The sequence below is a fragment of the Manis javanica genome, chromosome 9 (assembly GCF_040802235.1).
Source record: "Manis javanica isolate MJ-LG chromosome 9, MJ_LKY, whole genome shotgun sequence".
Lineage (NCBI taxonomy): Eukaryota > Metazoa > Chordata > Mammalia > Pholidota > Manidae > Manis > Manis javanica.
The window spans coordinates 127,093-146,470 of NC_133164.1; the positions used below are offsets into that span (position 1 = coordinate 127,093).

The 19,378-nt window shown below is 41.6% G+C and overlaps 1 protein-coding gene across 3 annotated transcripts in view; it reads right to left on the bottom strand.

Annotated features, from left to right (window-relative positions):
- The window catches only part of CDC16 (cell division cycle 16), a 29,341-nt gene extending 10,746 nt beyond the window's left edge, over positions 1–18,595 (bottom strand). The window contains exons 1-13 of one of the 3 annotated variants that reach the window (XM_017665054.3): positions 18,402–18,593; positions 15,241–15,295; positions 15,048–15,145; positions 14,019–14,057; positions 13,583–13,723; positions 12,431–12,590; positions 11,357–11,448; positions 10,732–10,865; positions 9,819–9,898; positions 8,714–8,763; positions 7,747–7,820; positions 6,045–6,170; positions 630–782 (exon numbers count right to left, since the gene is read on the bottom strand). In XM_017665054.3, coding sequence (XP_017520543.1) covers positions 630–782; positions 6,045–6,170; positions 7,747–7,820; positions 8,714–8,763; positions 9,819–9,898; positions 10,732–10,865; positions 11,357–11,448; positions 12,431–12,590; positions 13,583–13,723; positions 14,019–14,057; positions 15,048–15,145; positions 15,241–15,295; positions 18,402–18,449 — 1,250 coding nt within the window. In that variant the 5' untranslated portion in view covers positions 18,450–18,593. Of the gene's footprint in view, positions 1–629; positions 783–6,044; positions 6,171–7,746; positions 7,821–8,713; positions 8,764–9,818; positions 9,899–10,731; positions 10,866–11,356; positions 11,449–12,430; positions 12,591–13,582; positions 13,724–14,018; positions 14,058–15,047; positions 15,146–15,240; positions 15,296–18,401 lie in introns of all 3 variants that reach the window. The other 2 variants (XM_017665055.3, XM_037024866.2) reach the window with 2 other exon arrangements.
- Positions 18,596–19,378: the final 783 nt, after the last annotated feature.

The following is a 19,378-nucleotide window of genomic DNA, read 5'->3' on the forward strand; positions in this document are numbered from 1 at the left end:
ATTTTCAGAACATACACATATGCCACAAAAAAGAACTATAGCAGAACTAAGTTACTGTTTTAAATTTATGTATTTAAACTTATGCATAACAAATTCATAGTGCAGAGGACTATAGGTATTTTTCTCTTTGAATATGACCCTGAATTACTTATTCTACAAATATTTAAGGCCACAGAAACACCTTAACTGACCAGGAAACAGATTGGGGCATTTCTAATAAGTTTAATGTTCAGGTTAACTGGCAACTAAAAAGAAAACATTTACTTCAAAAGTGTGGAATATCTTTCTCAAATGTATGAGTCCAAGTCCTCATCAAGGAGAGGACAGGTTCTGCAGTGCCTCCAGGCCACCCTGTGGGGTCAGTCACTTGACAGAGTCGAAACAACTGTCTAGTCTTGGAACCAAGAGCATGTGGTAGCCCACATCAAAGACATCAAAAGGCATCAAAACCTAGTTTAGTATTTTTAAAGAAAGCCAAGATAACACTTCCTATTTCCCTTTTTTTACTGCTTCCTAAAATAGTATACATTTATGAATAAAAGTCTACTGTAGAGTCATTCTGATTATACTCCAGCAACCGAGGCTTTTCTGTTTACAAGGCAACAAGGGCTTTGGCCTCTGGTACTTACTCTCCATTTTGAAATGCAACCACACCAACTTCATGCATCACAAAAGGATCCTCAGGTGCGATGCTCAGAGCTTGGCCAAAGAATCTTTCAGCCAACTTTGAATTATTGGTCAATCCATATTCTAATCCGATATAGAGCATTGGCAAATGACACCTAAAAACATTGGACATTTCACATATTCAATACCAGAAGCTTCATAATTCGGCAGAAACTAATCAACTTCAAATCCTTTCTGCAAAATATTTTTAACAAAGCCAAAAACAGAGCATTAAATTTTAACATTTCACTTACTAATAATGACTGTCTAATGGGCTTTTAGAGTATCAGCTGCCACTTCTGGAATCTATCAGCAATCTACTTACCTTCTCATTACTCTCCATTAAAAAACAAAAACAGAAACGCAACCAAATGCTCTCTAGAGCACAAGGGCAGGGTCTACACTGCCTGTCTCCCTCCACGATGCTCATGTCATGCCCTATCCTGACTGTCTTCCTGCTTCCACTTCACTGACTCTGCACCGTTCATCTTCCACGTGTGTTCAAGTTCCCCTTTATGAGGCTGCTTCTGACTCCCTCACGTGGATTCCCACTGCATCTGCTATCATCCATTTACACTGAAGAGTTCTGAATTAAGTCGTGTTTATTCTATGTCATATCCTCTGAAACAGTTCTAGGCATAGAGTAAGTACTAGCCACTTTTCAATTGAATTTTCTTCTCTTCACACCATCAGACCAGTTAATTACATTGAAGCAAACACAGTAAGATCATCTTTCTTTGAAGACAGATGTAAGAACGTCTACAAATACTAACTGATGGGTTGGTATGTGTTTTGGTTATAATCTAGAATCATGAGTCAAGTTAAGATTCTAACACCTACAGAAGGGTAAGGAGAAATCCTTTAAAAGGATCTACCTGGAGAAAGTACTTCCAAAATGGCAGAGTAAGGACCTACAAAAATCTACTCCTCCAGAAAAGCAACAAGACCAAGAATATGTGGCTCAAAAACATCCCAAATCTCAAAAAACTCCAAGTAGGATAAACTCAGAGAACCACATATAGACAAATTACAGCCAAACCACTGAAAAAGATGACAGCAAAAACCTTTAAAGCAGTAAGAAAATACAACAAAAAGTGTACAAGAGGGCCCCAATAAGATTAACACGTGACTTCTGATCAAATACCTGGAGGCCAAAAAGGTAGACAGATCACATGCAAAGTGCTGAGAAAAAGAATGCCAACCCAGAATTTTATACCCAGCAAGACTATCCTTTGAAGATGGAAGTAAAATTAAGCCACTCCCAGGGAAACAAAAACTGAGAAGTATTGTGGCAGGTTCACCTTACAAGAGAATTCCTCAGGCTGAAAGCAAGTGATCCCAGATAATTTAGCTCCAGATGAAAAAATAAAGAATACCAGTAAAGGTGATTATGTAATTATAAAAGACAGTATAAATATAAATTTCTTCTTTCTTCTCTCAACTGACTTGAAAAGAAACTGTATGAAGCAGTATGTATATAACCATACTGTTGGGTATACCATGGACAGAAACGTATGGGAGTGATATTGGATAGATGGTGTCTCTAACTCAGGAACAAATGAAGAGAACAAAGTATGGTAAATAATAAGGTCAGTATGACGAATGACATACATACTTGCACTCCTCACAGTTCCTTTGAAAAACAGTATTACACACAGTAATAATTATAACAATATGTGACTAAGAGAATTCTTAGCTACCAGACCTGCCCGACAAAATACTAGAGTCTCTTAGGCTAAAATGAAAGGATACCAGATAGTAACTCAACTGTACATGAAAAAAATTTAGTAAAAGTAACCACACAGGTAAATATAGAACAGTACAAATGTATTTGTTAGTGACTTTTTTCTTCTTATTTAAAGGACAACTGAATAAAACAGTAAGTTTTAGATTGGTGTTGATGGGATTATAATGTATAAGATATAATTTCTATGACAAAACAGCACGAAGGAGGCAGGAGGGATCAGAGCTACAATGGCATAGTTTTAGTATACCATTGAAAGTAAGTCAGTATGGCAAAGTAGGAAATGTATCTGGTCTTCTCCCCTGGTTCCTAGCACAGAGCCACTACAAACGCTCGGGATTCCCTACATCACAGGAGCCTTCTGTTATGATGGGCCCCTTTTGATCGCCCCTTATGTTTCAGGCGACTTAGCGTGGGGCCCCTGGATAGCCTCAGGAGCGCGCTGATTATCAGAAAGACCAAGTTATGAGAGTGCCTGCCGAAAGTTCCCACGCACTGACCTCTCTGGAAAGGGACAACTGTTGATTCAGCTCTGTAGGAAAGAACTCTGAAACAATGAAATGCAGAGAGCTTTCCGGCTTGCGAGCCCATGGAGGTGCAGGGAGGGCAGTGCACACAGGGGACACAGAAGCTCCACCCACCCCAGTGCACATACTGGCCCTCTGTGTCTCTTCCATTTGGCTACTCCTAGGTTATGTCCTTTATAATAAATTGGCAGATATAAGTAAAGTGCTATCCTGAGTTCGGTGAGAAATTCTAGCAAATAATCAAAACTTAGGAGGGGCATGGGAAGCCATGGTTTAGTCAGAAGTGTGAATGGCCTAGGGCTGGTGACTGGCATCTGAAAGGGGAGGAAAGTCTTGTGGGACTGAGTCCTTCGCCAGTGTAACTGCAGGAAGGTGTCAGGACCGTACTGCCCTGGAGGACCCGCTGGTGTCTGGAGAATCAGAAGCCTGTTGCTGCTGGAAGGCGCCCGGGTTGCTGTTGATCCAAACTAGATTGCTTTAAGGTGTTGACTGTAATGCCCAAAATAACCACTAAAAAAAATCCTCAAACTACATATTTTAAGAAAAAATGGAATTAAAAGGGCACATTTCATCTGTCATAGAAGAAGGCAGTAATGAGGAACAGAAGAATAAAAAGGGATGACACAAAAAAGAGAAAAATGGTAATCATAAATCCTACCTTATCAGCAACTATATTAACATAAATAGATAAAACACCACCGAAAGGCAAGAAATTGGCAGAATAGATAATAAAACCATGATCCAACTATATGTTTTCTATAAGAGGCACTGTTTAGATTCAAAGTAACAAGCAAGTTACAAGTAAAAGGATGGAAAAGAACACACCCTGGAAACAGTAACAGAGGAGGGCTGGTGTGAATGTACCAGTATCAGACAAAAGAGACAAAATGTGTTACTACAGACAATGAAAGACATTTAATAATGATAAAAAGCTCAATCCATCAAGAGCCTAACATGAGGGACCCAAAATACAATATTCTACAGTATTAGTTGCAGGCTTCATATCCCATTTGCAGTAATGGGTAGAATAACTCACCAGGTGGAAGATCATCCAGGAAGTAGAAGATGTGAACAACACTGTGACTCCATCAGACCTAAGGGGCAGGCAGCTATTCTACACGTACCCACAAGAGCAGAGCCTCCATGCACCAGAACCCAAGATGCAGTGTGTCAGGTAATAAATGGATTAAAATCACACACAGCATGTTGTCCAACCACAGTGGAATTCAATTAGAAACAACAACAGATGGAAATGTGAGAAATTCACAAATATGCAGAAATTAAGTAACACACTCCTAAATAACTAATGACTCCCAAGAAGAAATCATGAACAGAATATTTACATAATTTCAAACATTTACCCAAACACAGGGCAAGTTTAGAGAATGCAAAGCTGTTCTGATGGGGAGGTGAAACTGAGGGAAAAACAGTATTTATCTTGATGAACTAATTTGAAATTTTAATTAAAGTTTGTTAGATTGGGAAACATTAAAGATATTAATCATGTCATCAGTTATCATTGGTTTGATTCTTGGTTAGGAATTATATAATAACTATTCTGGGTTTCTGAGTAGCAGACCCCAGCATGCAACTCAAGGCCAGTTATCAAGATTTTTCTGCCAACTTGTCAGACTGCCAGACTGCGGATGTATGCAGACCCTGGAGTCCAGCTTCAGCAAAGACTGGAGAAGGTCTCACACATCTTCACAGATAAGGAGAAAGCTGGACTGGGCATAAGGACCATTCAGGTGAATCAGTAACTGGTTGAACAATTTTAACCTGGAGGATTATTTCTAGTAATATGTTAGTCATAGACTGAAGGTATGTGTCTCTCCCAAATTCACGTGAAGCCCTAACCCCCAATATGACTGTATTTGGAGAAATAATAAAGGTTGATGAGGTCATGAGGATGGGACCCTGGTTCAACAGGCTGCACCATTTAAGAGGAAGACAGAGCAGGGCACACTCTCCACCGTGAGAGGACGTAGTGTGGAGGCAGCCTCAGCCAATCCGGAGCTCCTACCAGAACCTGAGTCAGCTTGCACTCCGACCACAGACTTCCCAGCCTCCAGAACTGTGAAGAAATAAATGTCTGTTGTTTTAAGTCACCCCATCTCTGGTGTTTTATTATGGAAGCCTGAACTGACTAGGACAGTTAGGAAGTTATTTGACAATATTTTCATGGATGACTAAGTCATGTGTCACATTTAATATAACTTTAAAAAGCTGAGGATAATAATTTAGATGCAGAACTGGGTGCCAAAATCTGATAGTCTGAAAAAGTAAGTCAAACCTAAGGAGATGAAAATCAATACAAATAAATATATGATCCCACTCCTGAACACTACAAGCAAATTAAGGTAGCTAACTTCTACTGAGTGCTTTCTACATCTCAGACACTAGGCAGAGTCTTTAACTGGCATTGTTTCAACTACTCCTCATAGTAGCCTAGGTGTAAGTATTGCTATCATTCCTACTTTTTAAGACGGTACATGATTTGCCAAGATTACTAGGCAGTCTGACTTCAGAAGAGCTCTCCGAACTACCACATTCCCACTACCTTTCCACACAGTTGGAAGCAGTGGTTGGTAGAAGCAGTCCACATGAAAGGGCACTGAAAGGTGTAACCGACGCTGACTCCAAAGAGTCAACTGGAATAGTATCAACAATCTTCTCCCCAAAGTAACTTACTCGTAGGGTACACTTACATCAGTTAACATCAATACATTTACTATCAATACAAATACAGAACATTGGCAAATACAGTTCTGCATTATCACTTGGCCACATCAAATCCTTTCCAGCATGAGTAGGATATACATAACAATTTTGCTCATGACTACTTGCATTCTTGCCTAAGCCCATGAAAACGCGCTTCCCTCTCATCTCTCCCCTCGCCTAACTACCCAGCAGCCTTTCCTTAAAGCAAAAATCATACCACCTGCTTCCTCCCTCAATTCCCACTGATATTTCACAGTCATAAACTACTAACAAGATGCACAGAAGGCATTCTTGTTGCTTAGCAACCACAGGGCAGTGACAGAAACATCAAAACTCTCCTTGTTAGGAGAACAAGCCCCTCTGGAGTGGAGCCCGCCCCGCCCTACCCTTTCATCAGCTGGGCCGCTGTGAAGTAGGCAGCCATGGCTTGGTCATGTTCACTCTCCACTGCAAAGGAGTGCCCGTAGGCTATCCACGCAGGCCCGTAGGTCTTCTCCAGCGTGGTAGCTTTGCTGAAACGAGAAGTTTCACCCAACGACACAGTATTAATTCTTGAGCTGCTGGCTAATTTTATAGAAGCTGATGGCTTCCAGGTCATTATAATTAAATAAATGAGCTGTCAACCTTTGCATTAATTTATTTAAAATAAAAGAATGATTAATAAATAGCACAGGCAAATTTTTAAGAAACCTTAGGAGAGGTCCACTTTTTAGGTACTATAGTTAGCATTCTGTGTAGAATTTACATATATTACTTACTCCCAAGAGCTTTATTTCACAATCTAGTAGATAAATCATGGTAGCAGAACCATGTGCTGGGAGCCTGTTTTGTGCCTGGCACCCTCTGAGATGCCTAATATGCATCATCTAGTCCTAATAAGGTGCAAGATGGGTTATTTGTATTTTGAAGAAAAGTATACTGAGGCTGGAAAAATTAAGTGACATCCTACCGATGGCGATAAGAGAATCACCCAGGTTCCAACAGACTGGACCACACTGTCTTGAGCCTTCAACCAACAGACACTCTGGTGACCCACACAAGGATTGAAGAACACAGACCGCAAACAGGGCAATATAAAGGGTGAGGGTCCCACGTCCTAGCACTTTATGTTCTATGTTTTCTTTCCCCAAGACGTCCTCAGTTTCATGGAGAGTCCAGCACTACATCACAGAAGCAAAGCTCAAAAGAACTATCATGACACGAATCACCTTCCTACTCTGGGAGAAGCACAGAGTCTCTCAGATGCTCAACACCCAGCTGACTGGAGGGCCCCCCACTCTTGCTTCCTAGTGCAGGATCCTCTTGGGTCATCAATTTTCCTAATGATCCTGGGAATTAAGTGTTACATTATTCCTTTTTTTCAGAAGAAAGGGTCAGAGAAATTATCTTTTCCAAAGAATTACAGCTAGTTAAGTATCAGAACTTGATTAGAATTCAAGTCTTGTCAAAAGTTTATGCACTTCCCTGAGATCCATTTTCTATTTTGTTCACACAGAGGAAATCATAGGCATTACTTTAAATCTTTAGTAATTAATTCTTCACATATTAGACATTCTTCTTAAATAAATGAATAATAATGGCTAAGTAGTTTGACTGAGTTGCATGGAGTTCCTTCAACTAAAACCAGAGATCCTTATATAAGCCAGTTTACTATGCCAAGAATTTCGTTTTACAGTTTTAGTGACCCTAACCTCATGTATGATTTCATGTAATTTCAAAACTATTAACAAAAGAAGTCTTTCAAGTAAAAGGTTAATAGAATTTCCGTAAGTGAAAACCAAAACCTCTCAAACTACTTTTTATTAATCTCTACTGTTCCATATTTATTCTTATTTATAAATAAAACTTCAAGTATGTTATGAGCTCCTTGGGAACAAGATGCACAGCAGTGATCACTGGACTCTCCCCTCATGACATCTTATAAAGATGAGGCACGTAACTGACGCAAACTGAAGGGAAGCTGCTAAAGAAGGCATTTATTCTTTCACACTGTGTTCAGAGTCCTTAACAATTACTGTATTAAAGAAGATGAGCAATAAATCACCTCCTACAGGTTCACCCCAGGGGAGGAAGGCAATAAATTCATACCTGAGATATCTTCTGGCATGTTCATTTTTATGACCAACCATGAGATAGTAGCATCCCACTGCAAACCAGGACACCTAAAATGTTCAAAATTTATCATGACCAAAGGTGCTTGACTTTGAATAGGCCATCTCTAATAAATTAGGCCAGAGAGTGGGTTAGACATTCCACCACATAGTCTAGTTAAAATCAGAAACTTCTCTGGGCCAGCTGTCTAGTAACGGACCTCTGGCCTAGACTGAGGTTCTCGAAGAGCAGATGCTTCTCAGCTCAACCTCAAGATGCCCTCAATCATGTCCCTGTAGCACTCCAGACAAGATGGGGCTCCTGAACCCTACCTGCTGTCAAAAACCAGTCTGAGTCCTGATTTCCCACCTGCAGTGTGTCCCCCCGGCTCACCCTGGTTCCACCCCATTAGCGGACTTCTCTTTGCACTGGTTTTGCCTCTTTACAAGTCATTTTCACACCAGCCTAAAAGGGCAGATTCATGTCTAAGACCTAGACCCTGACCTTAACTTCTTTCTAAGTCTTAGTCGTGACCTACAGCAATTTTGGAGATGCAATGATTCAGTCAGGGAACAGTTCAGTAAGTTGCCTTATCTGTGCAATCTGGGAAGCCGCCAAGAATTAGTGCTACTTATGGAGGGTGGGTGAGTGTGGCTTTCACCTTTTATATTTTATTTTTTGGTATGTTAAGTATTTTTAAATAAGCATATATAATTTCTATGATCAGAAAAGAGGATTTTGTTTTACTATTTCAGCAAACTTAAAAAGACCTTCATGGATCAGAAGAGCTACCGCTGCTTTCCAGTCATCACAGGCACTAGGAGATTCTGCTCTAGCAACTTAAAACAAAACATTATTTGCTTGAACTTACATATATGTTACTGTCTAAACAGTGTTAGGCATTTCTTCAAGTCAGGTGAGAAAAAAACACAACAAGGGAAAAAAAGGATTTATATTTACTTACAGGATTACTAGGATATAAATCCACCAACTTATGAGAAAGATAAAAAAGCTCTACATTAGGGAGAAAGAAAAAAAAAGAATTAAATCATTCTATAAAATGAATTTTAAGATACAACTTTCCCCCAGTTACAGTTCTTCATGATCACAAATTTTGTTCTCACAGCAATTATTTCATACTTTCCTTTCTTTCTAGATAAAAAAATCCATTTGCCTAATGAAATACAGAATCTCTGTGGGGCAGTTACTACAGTTGTGTCACCAACCCACTCACAACCCCCTTACCCCATACCAGACCCCTAAGCGGGCAGAGCTCTTGCTGAGGGACTGGAAACTGGGTGAGCGGCATGTGGCCAGGCACAGCACAGAGCCTGTGGGTCATCTCAAAGAGACTCACCCACTGAAACACCCATTTCTCTCACTCCACCAGCCTGTTATGAACCATGCCCACACGCACACCCAGTTGGGTTGGCCAAACTCTTGAGTTTATCAGAGTTGGTAAGATAATTTTCTCGAGTTACATGTATGCAGACCTGGGCTGTGACCAGACCAAGGGGACGGAGCATCTCCAACAGGCCTCCAAGAGCCGAGATGCGCCAGCCCATACACCACACCTTGAGCAGCAGGTGCTTGGAATTCCAGTGGCTCTCCTTCTCCTGACAGAGCTCACAACTTAGTTTAAAAGATTTAAGGGAGAATTTAGTCCAAACACAACACAATGTTTTTGAAATGTTAAATATGGAAAGCACAAGTAAAAAATCTGCCTCCGTCCAGCTTCCAAACAGTTGCTGACTCCTGCTGTACCAGTTTTCTGACAGACTGCAAAAGAGAGGAAAGGAAAAACTGCCCCCCAACACACTGAACCTAACACACCTCAGGCCACAAGTTCCATTTGGGAAAAGGAAGCAGGACGGAGGAGAGAACAGAGCTCTGCTGAGATGACACACTGGGCCACTGGTCACTTTGATAACCGTTTCTTCCCCAGAGTCACTTTCACTGTAGGACCCATTATGTTGTTCCTTGCAATCTCAATTATCCAGAACTTGTGAGCCATTTCAAGAGTTACAGAAAATATTTTGGTCTTATAAATTGTTTAAGAATATTCTTACCATTTGCTTTATTCAGCTCCACAAGTGTCCCTATATGCACAGGTAGACAATTTGCATGGAAAGGGTCTTTCTCCATTGCTCTGAAAGTCGAAGCAGGACATGAGCACCGAGACCGGCCTGACGCTCACCACGCTCAGGGTACGATGTACAGTGTGTACTGACTGACACATCAGACTCATTACAGTGTGCTCGTCACCGCAGCACCGCACACAGCACTGGGCATCCCCACACCTGCTCGCCTTCCTACCCCATCACCCCAGGCTGGTGCAGTTATGGCAATGATCAGGCTATGTGCGAAAGGGCAAATTAAGTATTATCACACATATTTACTTTAAATCAATAAAAACATAATTTAATAAAATAGGTAGTCTCATTGTTTAGGATCAAAAACAATGTATTAGAAATATATTTGTCAATTAAAATTTTTAGGATTTTTAAGGATTTTAAGATCTTTTGGATTCAAAAGATCTGTTAAAAATAGTATATGTAATTTAGCTAAAGGTCAAGTTTGAACCATGTATGCTCGAAAATTGGTGTTGGGGGAGAGAGTTTGGCTAGTTAATGAGCCTGACTAAGCACCCAGTATCTACAGGATTTTAGTAATCTCTACCTTATCAAAGAATGTATTTTATACAACTATGTGCCAGAATGCTCTTTTCAAACTTGCAAATTATCAAAGACTGGTATGAGAGACACATATAATCCCAAGTTAATGGAAAAAACCTATGAAGGTGCATAAGCCTATGCCTGTAAATTGCCCTTTTAAGATACACCCCGTTAGGTTCTCTGCAAATGGTAGAGTACCTTAGATTATCATCTATTAGTTCAAGATTACTTAGAAAACATGTCCCACACATTTCCTAGGTGAAATGGGTTGAACTGTTCCTATGCAAAAAGGAGGGGATATACTTACACAGAAGTGAGCTTGTAGCACATTTTAAAATCACAGTTATAATAATGTCTTTCAGCTAAAGACACCACCACATCCAGGTTCTCTTGCAAACCATCTACAGACTCAGGGATGACAGTTTCACTAGGCTTATTATACTGAAACAGAGAAATGTCAACATGAGCTTGGTGAGCAACACCAAATCAAAAGGCAGGCTCAGTCGGGCCCAAGTGTTTAAAGGATTTGCACAAGGACACGTGTGAGCCTCTGGAAACTTTTTAAACTTCAAATTTCATCAGTGGTCCTCTCAATAATTTTGATTCTCATCTCAATTTTATCATAGAATTCCCGGGTAGGAAGTATTTCACAAATTAGAAGTTCAGGAGGCATTAGAAAAGACATCCGCATTTTCACACAACATCATTCCATTTATCTGATAGTTCAATCTTTTATAAGCAGTCCCTTGGAGAAAGAGATATTTTTGGAAGCTTTCTTAGGAATCATACCATATGCTGTAAATAATCTAAATCAATTCTTGCAAATGTGTTAAATTAATAATTTTTAAAATTTAACTAGCAAAAGAACAGAGGCCAAATTTAAGGAGAAATATGACATTTACATAAAGCAAATACTCTGTATGTTTACTTACCTTTTTTAATTTGTTCTCAAATAGAAAATGTAGCAATTCCTGTTCTTCAGTACAGAGCTTGCTAAGAGGTAGTGATTCAAGAAGTTCTTTTTCTTAAAAATGTAAAGGAAAAAAAGAATGTCCTCATAGTATTTATGGGGGGAAAAAGTCAGCAATGGAAAAATATGCTTCTATAGTTTTTGGACTAAGTAAATCAAACTCAAAAGAGAAAACAACAAGATCAAAATGGACTATAGGAAACGATAACAGTGGCTCCAGAGCCGGCTGCCACCTGATGCCAGTGACGGGAGCCGCCTGGAGGGCTGTGCCATGGAGCCTCACGGGTGAGTCTGGTCACTGCCAGACTCAAGAGCCAGCAGGCCACTGTTTCCGCCTCAGCACTGCTGACACTCTGTGCTGACGCTTCTCTGATGTGCTGGCTGCCCCTGTACCACCGGCTGCTCAGCAGGAGTGCTGGCCTCTACTCACTAGAAGAGGCCTCTGCCCCTCCCCTCTCCCGCCTACTCCCCAAGCTGTGACAATCAAAAATGTCTTCAGATAATGCTGACTGTCCCCTAGGGGGCGAACCACCCTCGGGAAGCATTCCATTAACACAACACCCCCCACTTTCTCTCCGTTTTTCCCACCTACCCATGGTGAGTTACTGCCCACATACTTGGTCAGTGGTTCTCTGGCCTTGATGAACCTCAGGACCATTTGGGAGATGCCAGGGCCCCACCATCAGAGACCGACTAAACTGGTTTGGAGGAGGGACCTGAACTCATGTTTTCAAAGCTCCTCAGGATTTGAAGTGCTGCCAGGTTGAGAATCACTGAGTCAGATACTGAAATCTTGGTTTATACTACTGCACATAACTTCTCAAAAAGATGGCCTCACCACGTCACCGGCCCTGATGATTCTGACGCGAGCGGCACTGCCCAGCACTGTTCTGCAGTGGGTTACATATCTGAAGACATCAGTGAGGTTAATAGGTCTACTTAAACCTGTACACAGCCTGCTCTTGATTCTACAGATTTCAGAGAAAAAAATCCAAGCAATATTACACTAAATATAAAAACACCTGAGTTTCCAAACCTTCTTGGGCTGTCAACATGTGGTGTGATGTTAAAAGATCAAATGCCTCAAAACAATAGACATCAAGCTTCAAAGCTTCTTTATAGCTGTAGGTAGCCAGGGTTCGGTTATCTAGAGCATCATAGATTTTCCCTCGTAAAAGACAAATAGAACTCTTTATCTGTAGGGAAAACATGAGGAGTCACATACTTAGGCCAATATTTTTAAACCTAATTTTTATCAAAAATGACGTATTACCCAAAGGCTGAGACTTACTTTTACATCTAAAAGGATTTGTTCCAACTCTCATAGTATAAATTAATAGAAACATGAAAACAAAGCAAACGTCTCTAATCTCTTCCCTAGGCTCTCCTCACTTCAGAAAATCTTTACAACCAGAGTGCGTGTCACTGCTACTTTGTTCCTGATTTGTTCTATCCTAAACAGGGTGACATTCAGAGACTGCAAACAGCACAAACATATCAGATCAAACTTTTGCCAGTTTGGTAGCCAAATCTCAAGGAAAGAATCCTTGTAAATATTAGACAACTGGCAACAATGTAGTATAGAGGTTAGGAACATGGCTTTCTGGAGCTGGACAGACCTGCGTACAAATCCCAGTTCTGACACTTGCTAGTGACCTTGGACAGGTGTTTTAACTTCTCTTGGCTGCAGTTTCCTTTCCTGGACTATAGGTGAAACGGAGTATGCCATTCCTGTTACATTATATAATCTTGGCCAGCACAGAGTTTGCAGTTCACCCACACATAAAGTCCATAAACCGAAATGTACAAAAATAACATAAATAATAAAACCAAACCACTCCCTGGAAAGAAAGACACAATTTAAGATAATCAGATTTCTTGGAGGGTAAGGGGTTAGCACAAAATTGTCAAAGCACAGTAGGAAGGGGTGGTTTAAGGCACCCCGTACAAGAAGATCTCAAGTCAGTGATTTCAAAGTCAAGCATATGAGCACATGATCACAGCTTCCAACTGATGCTGATACTTGTTTTGGAATCTTTTTGGGTTTGGGTGGGCAAATTAAGGAAGATGGCACCAAAACTGTTTAACATGGTGACACTCAAGTAAAAGAAGGTGCTTTGTGTTTGGTACGGCATGGGGGTAACTCTGACTGACACTACAGAAGCACGTGCATTACAGGGTGACTTACTGAGGACTGTGACACTTCCCAGTCACTGGAGGGGTCCTTCAAGCCACTTTCATCCTTCAAGTGTCTCTCGAATAATCTCTTATTGATTGGCTCCTCCATATCAAGGATATCAAGGGCCTGCTGGTATTCTTTGGCTGCATACTATGTAGAAAACAGAAATGCCATTCACCCCTCATGACTTCTAATGCTAGATATACAAATCCATTATTATTTAAGTTTAAATGTCTAAAGCAGAATTTTCTTCATGCACGTCAGCTTTTAATAAATGGAGATTCAGTATTTTACGTAAATAATTCTTAAAAAAGAAGGGATTTCCTCACAAAATGTTTTAGTAGTCTGCCAAGCACCATCTCTGGAATTCTCACACATGTAAGGGATGCATAACTTCATATAATTAAACTTCTATTAAGTAAATTGAAACCATGAGGGTACTTACATGGCATCTAGCTGCAAGGTAACGACATGCTTCATACAACTAGGAAAGAAATTAATCTATTATAAAAGTGGTCAAGATAGTATGCATCTTCAGTCTAAAGAAAACTCAAGCATGAAGTGAAAAAAGCTATTTTAATAATTTCTCTTTTTACTGTTGAAGAAAATAAATCCAATCTTTTTAACCTATATTCATCATGAACCTACTGTTTTACTAGGAACTGAGGATTCAAAAAGGAGTAATGATCTGGCCTCAAGGAGGTTATAGCAGGGGAGACAAAAACACACCACAGTTTCTTTCTTAACTTTGAAAGAAGAGCATACAAAGGGCTAGCCAGCTGAAGAACAAAACCTCTCCAAGGGGCGGGTGCGGGAGGGACTGGCCAGCAGTCCAGGCACTGAGTCTGAATAGTGGCCACAAGTCTTAGGAACCACGAGCAGTCAGCAGGGCTGGAGGATATGCTACACGTGCTGATTCTGGTGGGCTAGGTGCCGACCAGAGACTATCAAGGACCCTGGGTATCTATTAATCCACCTGATTTTATTCTATAAATGGATATCACTCAGTAATGGGAATTACTGAGTGCTACTGTGACATCACGAGATGTGTGTTTTAGGAAGACTACCCTGTCATAGTTAAAGAGATACTAGAGGGCAGCCAAGGTGGGAAGTAGTAAAAATGTTATAGAAAGAGACAAAAGAGGCTAAAACAACAACAGAGACAAATTAAAGGCTTGACATGCATGACTGGTAATAAGATGGAAAGGAATGTCCATATTTAGGAAATAGATATTTTCTAAAGACCCAATATTTAGAAAACAGAATTTTCAAAACTTAGTCTGCTTGACTGGGGGTGGGAGTCGGGAGGGAAGTAGGTGATTGAAATTAAGAATAAGAAATTTTCTCTTTACATTCAGTAAGAAAAATTTAATCCTTTAAAATAATTTTGACATAAAAAGAACATACACCTATATAATAATCTAACGACATTTTAGGAAGCTCTGAAAAGCTTTAAGTTCATACAATCACTTACTTTGTCCAGTTTCCGTGACCGAAGAGCATGAGCTGCTCTGTGGTACTGTGCGGTCAGGTAAAGGCATTGAGCCAGCCAGTAAATGTCCTGGGGTTCCTCTGGAGAGAAAAATTACAAACATGGGTAGAGGTGCAAGGCAAATAAGATTTTTAAAGACAGAGAAATCAAGAAATAATTAGAATTTATCACTCACCATGTGAGAGTGAAGCTACCTTATCTGCCCAAAATAGAGCACTCTGATACTGTTGCTACATCAAAAAAAAAAAGAGAAAAAAGTCATTGGGTTTGTTATTTCAATAGTTTAAACAAAAATCGAGTATCAGAATGCTATATACATCAACATCACAGTACTTTAATTCAGGTATCACTGATACACAATCTTACAAAGGTTTTACATGAGCAACATTGTAGTTACTACAATCCCCCCTATTATCAAGTCCTCACCACATAACCCATAATAATCACTGTCCATCAGAATACTAATGATGCTATAGTCACGACTTGTCTTCTGTGCTATACTGCCTTCCCTGTGCCCCCCCTATATTATGTGTGCTAATCATAATGTCCCTTAATCCCTTTATCCCTCCCTCCCCACCCACCCTTCCCAGACTCTTCCCTTTTGGCAACTGCTAGTCCATTCCTGGGTTCTGTGAGTCTGCTATTTTGTTCCTTTAGTTTTGCTTTGTTCTTATATTCCACAAATGAGTGAAATCATTTGGTACTTGTGTTTCTCCACCTGGCTTATTTCACTGAGCAAAACACCCTCTTGCTCCACCCATATTGTTGCAAATGGCATTATCTGTTTTCTTCTTATGGCTGAATAATATTCCATTTATATATGTACATCTTCTTTATCCATTCATCTACTAATGGACACTTAGGTTGCTTCCATTTCTTGGCTATTGTAAATACTGATGTGATAAACATAAGGGTGCATATGTCTTTTTCAAACTGGGATCTGGCATTCTTAGAGTAAATTCCTAGGAGGGGAATTCCAAATCAAATGGTATTTCTATTTCTGTTTTTTGAGGAACCTCCATACAGCTTTCCACAATGGTTGAACTAATTTACATTTCCACAAGCAGTGTAGGTTTCCCCTTTCTCCACATCCTCGCCAGCATTTGTTGCTGTTTGTCTTTTGGATGTTGGCAATCCTTACTGGTGTGAGGTGATACCACATTGTGGTTTTAATTTGCATTTCTCTGATGATTAGCGATGTGGAGCATCTTTTCATGTGCTTGTTGGCCATATGAATTTCTTCTTTGGACAAGTGTCTGTTCAGATTCTTTGCCCATTTTTTAATCAGGTTATTTGCTTTTTGTTTGTTGAGGTGCGTGAGCTCTTTATTTATTTTGGATGTCAACCCCTTATTGGATATGTCATTTATGAATATATTCTCCCATACTGTAGGATGCCTTTTTTGTTCTACTGATGGTGTCCTTTGCTGTACAGAAGCTTTTGTTTGATGTAGTCCCATTTGTTCATTTTCTCTTTTATATCCCTTGCCCCAGGAGATATGTTCATGAAAAAAAGTGTTCATGTTTATATTCAAGTAAGTTTTGCCTATGTTTTCTTCTAAGAGTTTTATGGTTTCATGACTTACATTCAGGTCTTTGCTCCATTTCGAGTTTACTTTTGTGTATGGGGTTAGACAATGATCCAGTTTCATTCTCTTACATGTAGCCATCCAGTTTTACCAACACCAGCTGTTGAAGGGGCTGTCATTTCTCCACTGTATGTCCATGGCTCCTTTATTGTATATTATTTGACCATATGTTTGAGTTAATATCTGAACTCTCTATTCTGTTCCACTGGTCTGTGGGTCTGTTCTTGTGCCAGTACCAAATTGTCTTAATTACTGTGGCTTTGTAGCAGAGCTTGAAGTTGGGAAGCAAGATCCCCCTGCTCTATTCTTCCTTCTAAGAATTGCTTTGGCTATTCAGGGTCTTTTGTGGTTCCATACGAATTTTAGAACTATTTGTTTTAGGTTGTTGAGGAATGCTGTCAGTATTTTGATAGGGATTGCATTGAATCTGTAGATCACTTTAGGCAGGGTGGCCATTTTGACAATATTAATTCTTCCTATCCATGAGCATGGGATGTATTTCCATGTTAGTGTCCTCTTTAATTTCTCTCAATAGTGTCTTGTAGTTTTCAGGGTATAGGTCTTTCACTTCCTTGGTTAGGTTTATTCTTAGGTATTTTATTCTTTTTGATGCAATTGTGAATGGAATTGTTTTCCTGATTTTTCTTTCTGCTAGTTCATCATCAGTATATAGGAATGCAACAGATTTCTGTGTATTAATGTTGTATCCTGCAACTTTACTGAATTCAGATATTAGTTGTAGTAGTTTTGGAGTGGATTCTTTAGGATTTTGATGACAATATATTTTTTACATGTACTAGTAGTCTCTCAATCCTATACCTCAGTAAGGTGAGTTTCAGTTCAAAGGTATAATAAAAACACTCAGAAGATCTTCTATGTATGGTTCAAAAGATAGTTTCTTGGGAAAAACACATTGCAGAAAACTTATCATAGGCTATCTAAAACAGATCGTTTAAATGAATATTTTGCAATATCTGGTTACTAGTCATGGTTCTGTCTTTTTACAATATTTGCCTCATAGATGGCACTCAGGCAGGAAACTGGCTGCCAGTCAGTCAGGGAGGAGGACCTCTCAACGCATGGCTGCAAGCCAGCTCAGAGTTAGATGAAACGATGGGGAAACGCCCCTCAGGCCGCCCGGCATCTCACACGGGCAGAAGGCATGTGCTTAGGAAGCACTAGCGGTAAACCGAATGCGGCCTCCAACGCAGGGCAAACATTTGGCGGCATCTCTTCACACCCAGTCTGAACACTTCACATTGAACATGCTTTTCCTCCCCTTCTTGGTTTCTAACTTACTTGGAAAGCATGTATTTCACAAAACTAAGTGATGCGGCTGACTCTGGAGACACTTCTTTCCTAAACACTGCTTGTTGTTCACTCAAGGGGAGTGCAAAGAACGCAGATGTAGTTAACGTGGATTTTTTAAAGTTCTGATCTGAGACAACAGGCTTGTTTTTATCTTTACTGACTTAAATTCAGCCAAATAAGTTACAACTCAACCTCTCAAAAATTCTCTATTAGCTAAATTCACAGACTACCTGCAACCGTCCTCCCAGAATAACCTCTCCCGGCCCCCTCGGCACCGAGCGCTCCCCACCCTCCCGCGCAGAGCGGTCCCAGTTCTCCGTCCCCGGGCCCCCTCCCTGACTGCGAGGGGCGCCAGGACCCCGGAGAGCTGTGCCTGCGGACGGCGGCTGGAGGCCGGCGTCCCCGGCCCGGGCCAGCGCCGCGGCCAGGACGCCCACCTGGTCCAGGTACTGCCGGACGCGCTTCCGCAGCCGCTCCAGGTTCATGGCTGAGCGGCCGCCCCGGCGCGCACCCGGCTCCGCGCTGCAGCCGCCCCGCCGGACTACACGCCACCGCAGGTCCTGCGCCCCGGCCAGACCTAGCCGGACGCCGCGCTGTCCCGGGATCTTCCGCTCTCAGCCAAACCCCGCCCCGGAAGTCCTCCAACGCGTCCCTCTGGCGCCGGAAGCGGGCCTCCTGCTGTTGGTTCCGACGCGCCCTCTGGGTCCCTGACTCCTGTTCCCGGGCGGTGCCAACCGCGCGAGTCCGGGGCGTGGGCGGGTGTGCCCATCGTTAGTGCGCCTCGGCGCGGCGTCGGCGCCGGGGCCCGGAGCTCCCTGAGCTCGAGGGCAGCCTCCCCGTGCGCCGGTTGCGGGGCAGTTGGGCGAGCGCCCCCGATTACTCAGTGACTCGTCTTCCTCGCGAGTAGGCCTGAGAGGACCGGCTCTCGGGCCCCGCTCGGGTCGTCGCCGCGCCCAGGTGCCCCGCTTAGGTGGTCTTTTAGCAGCTCGGAAGGCGCACCCCTCACTCGCAGGTAGAGGCAGCTGTGATAAAAAAACGTAAAAACTGAAAAACCTGATTGGTTAGAACCTCGAATTCACACAATGGGATATTATTCATCAATAAAAACGGGTTGTTAGCCCCTAAAGCCACATGGACGAGCCCTGGGCTTAGTGAGCAGCCGCCACAAAGGGCCCGTGACTCACTGACGGAGGCGCTCATCACCACTCTGGCTCCCCGATTCGGACTTCGCCATCCTTTCTGCATTGTCCACTTTGGGCAAGAATTCTGATTAGTGAGTTAAGCCAGAATCCCCCACCTTGGACATGTGATCACCCTCCATAAAAGACCAAATTTCTCATTCCCTACCACCCCCAGGTGATGTCTGATCAACCCGTCCTGCCTTCCCCGGAGGCTCCTGCTAGGTTGGTTTTAG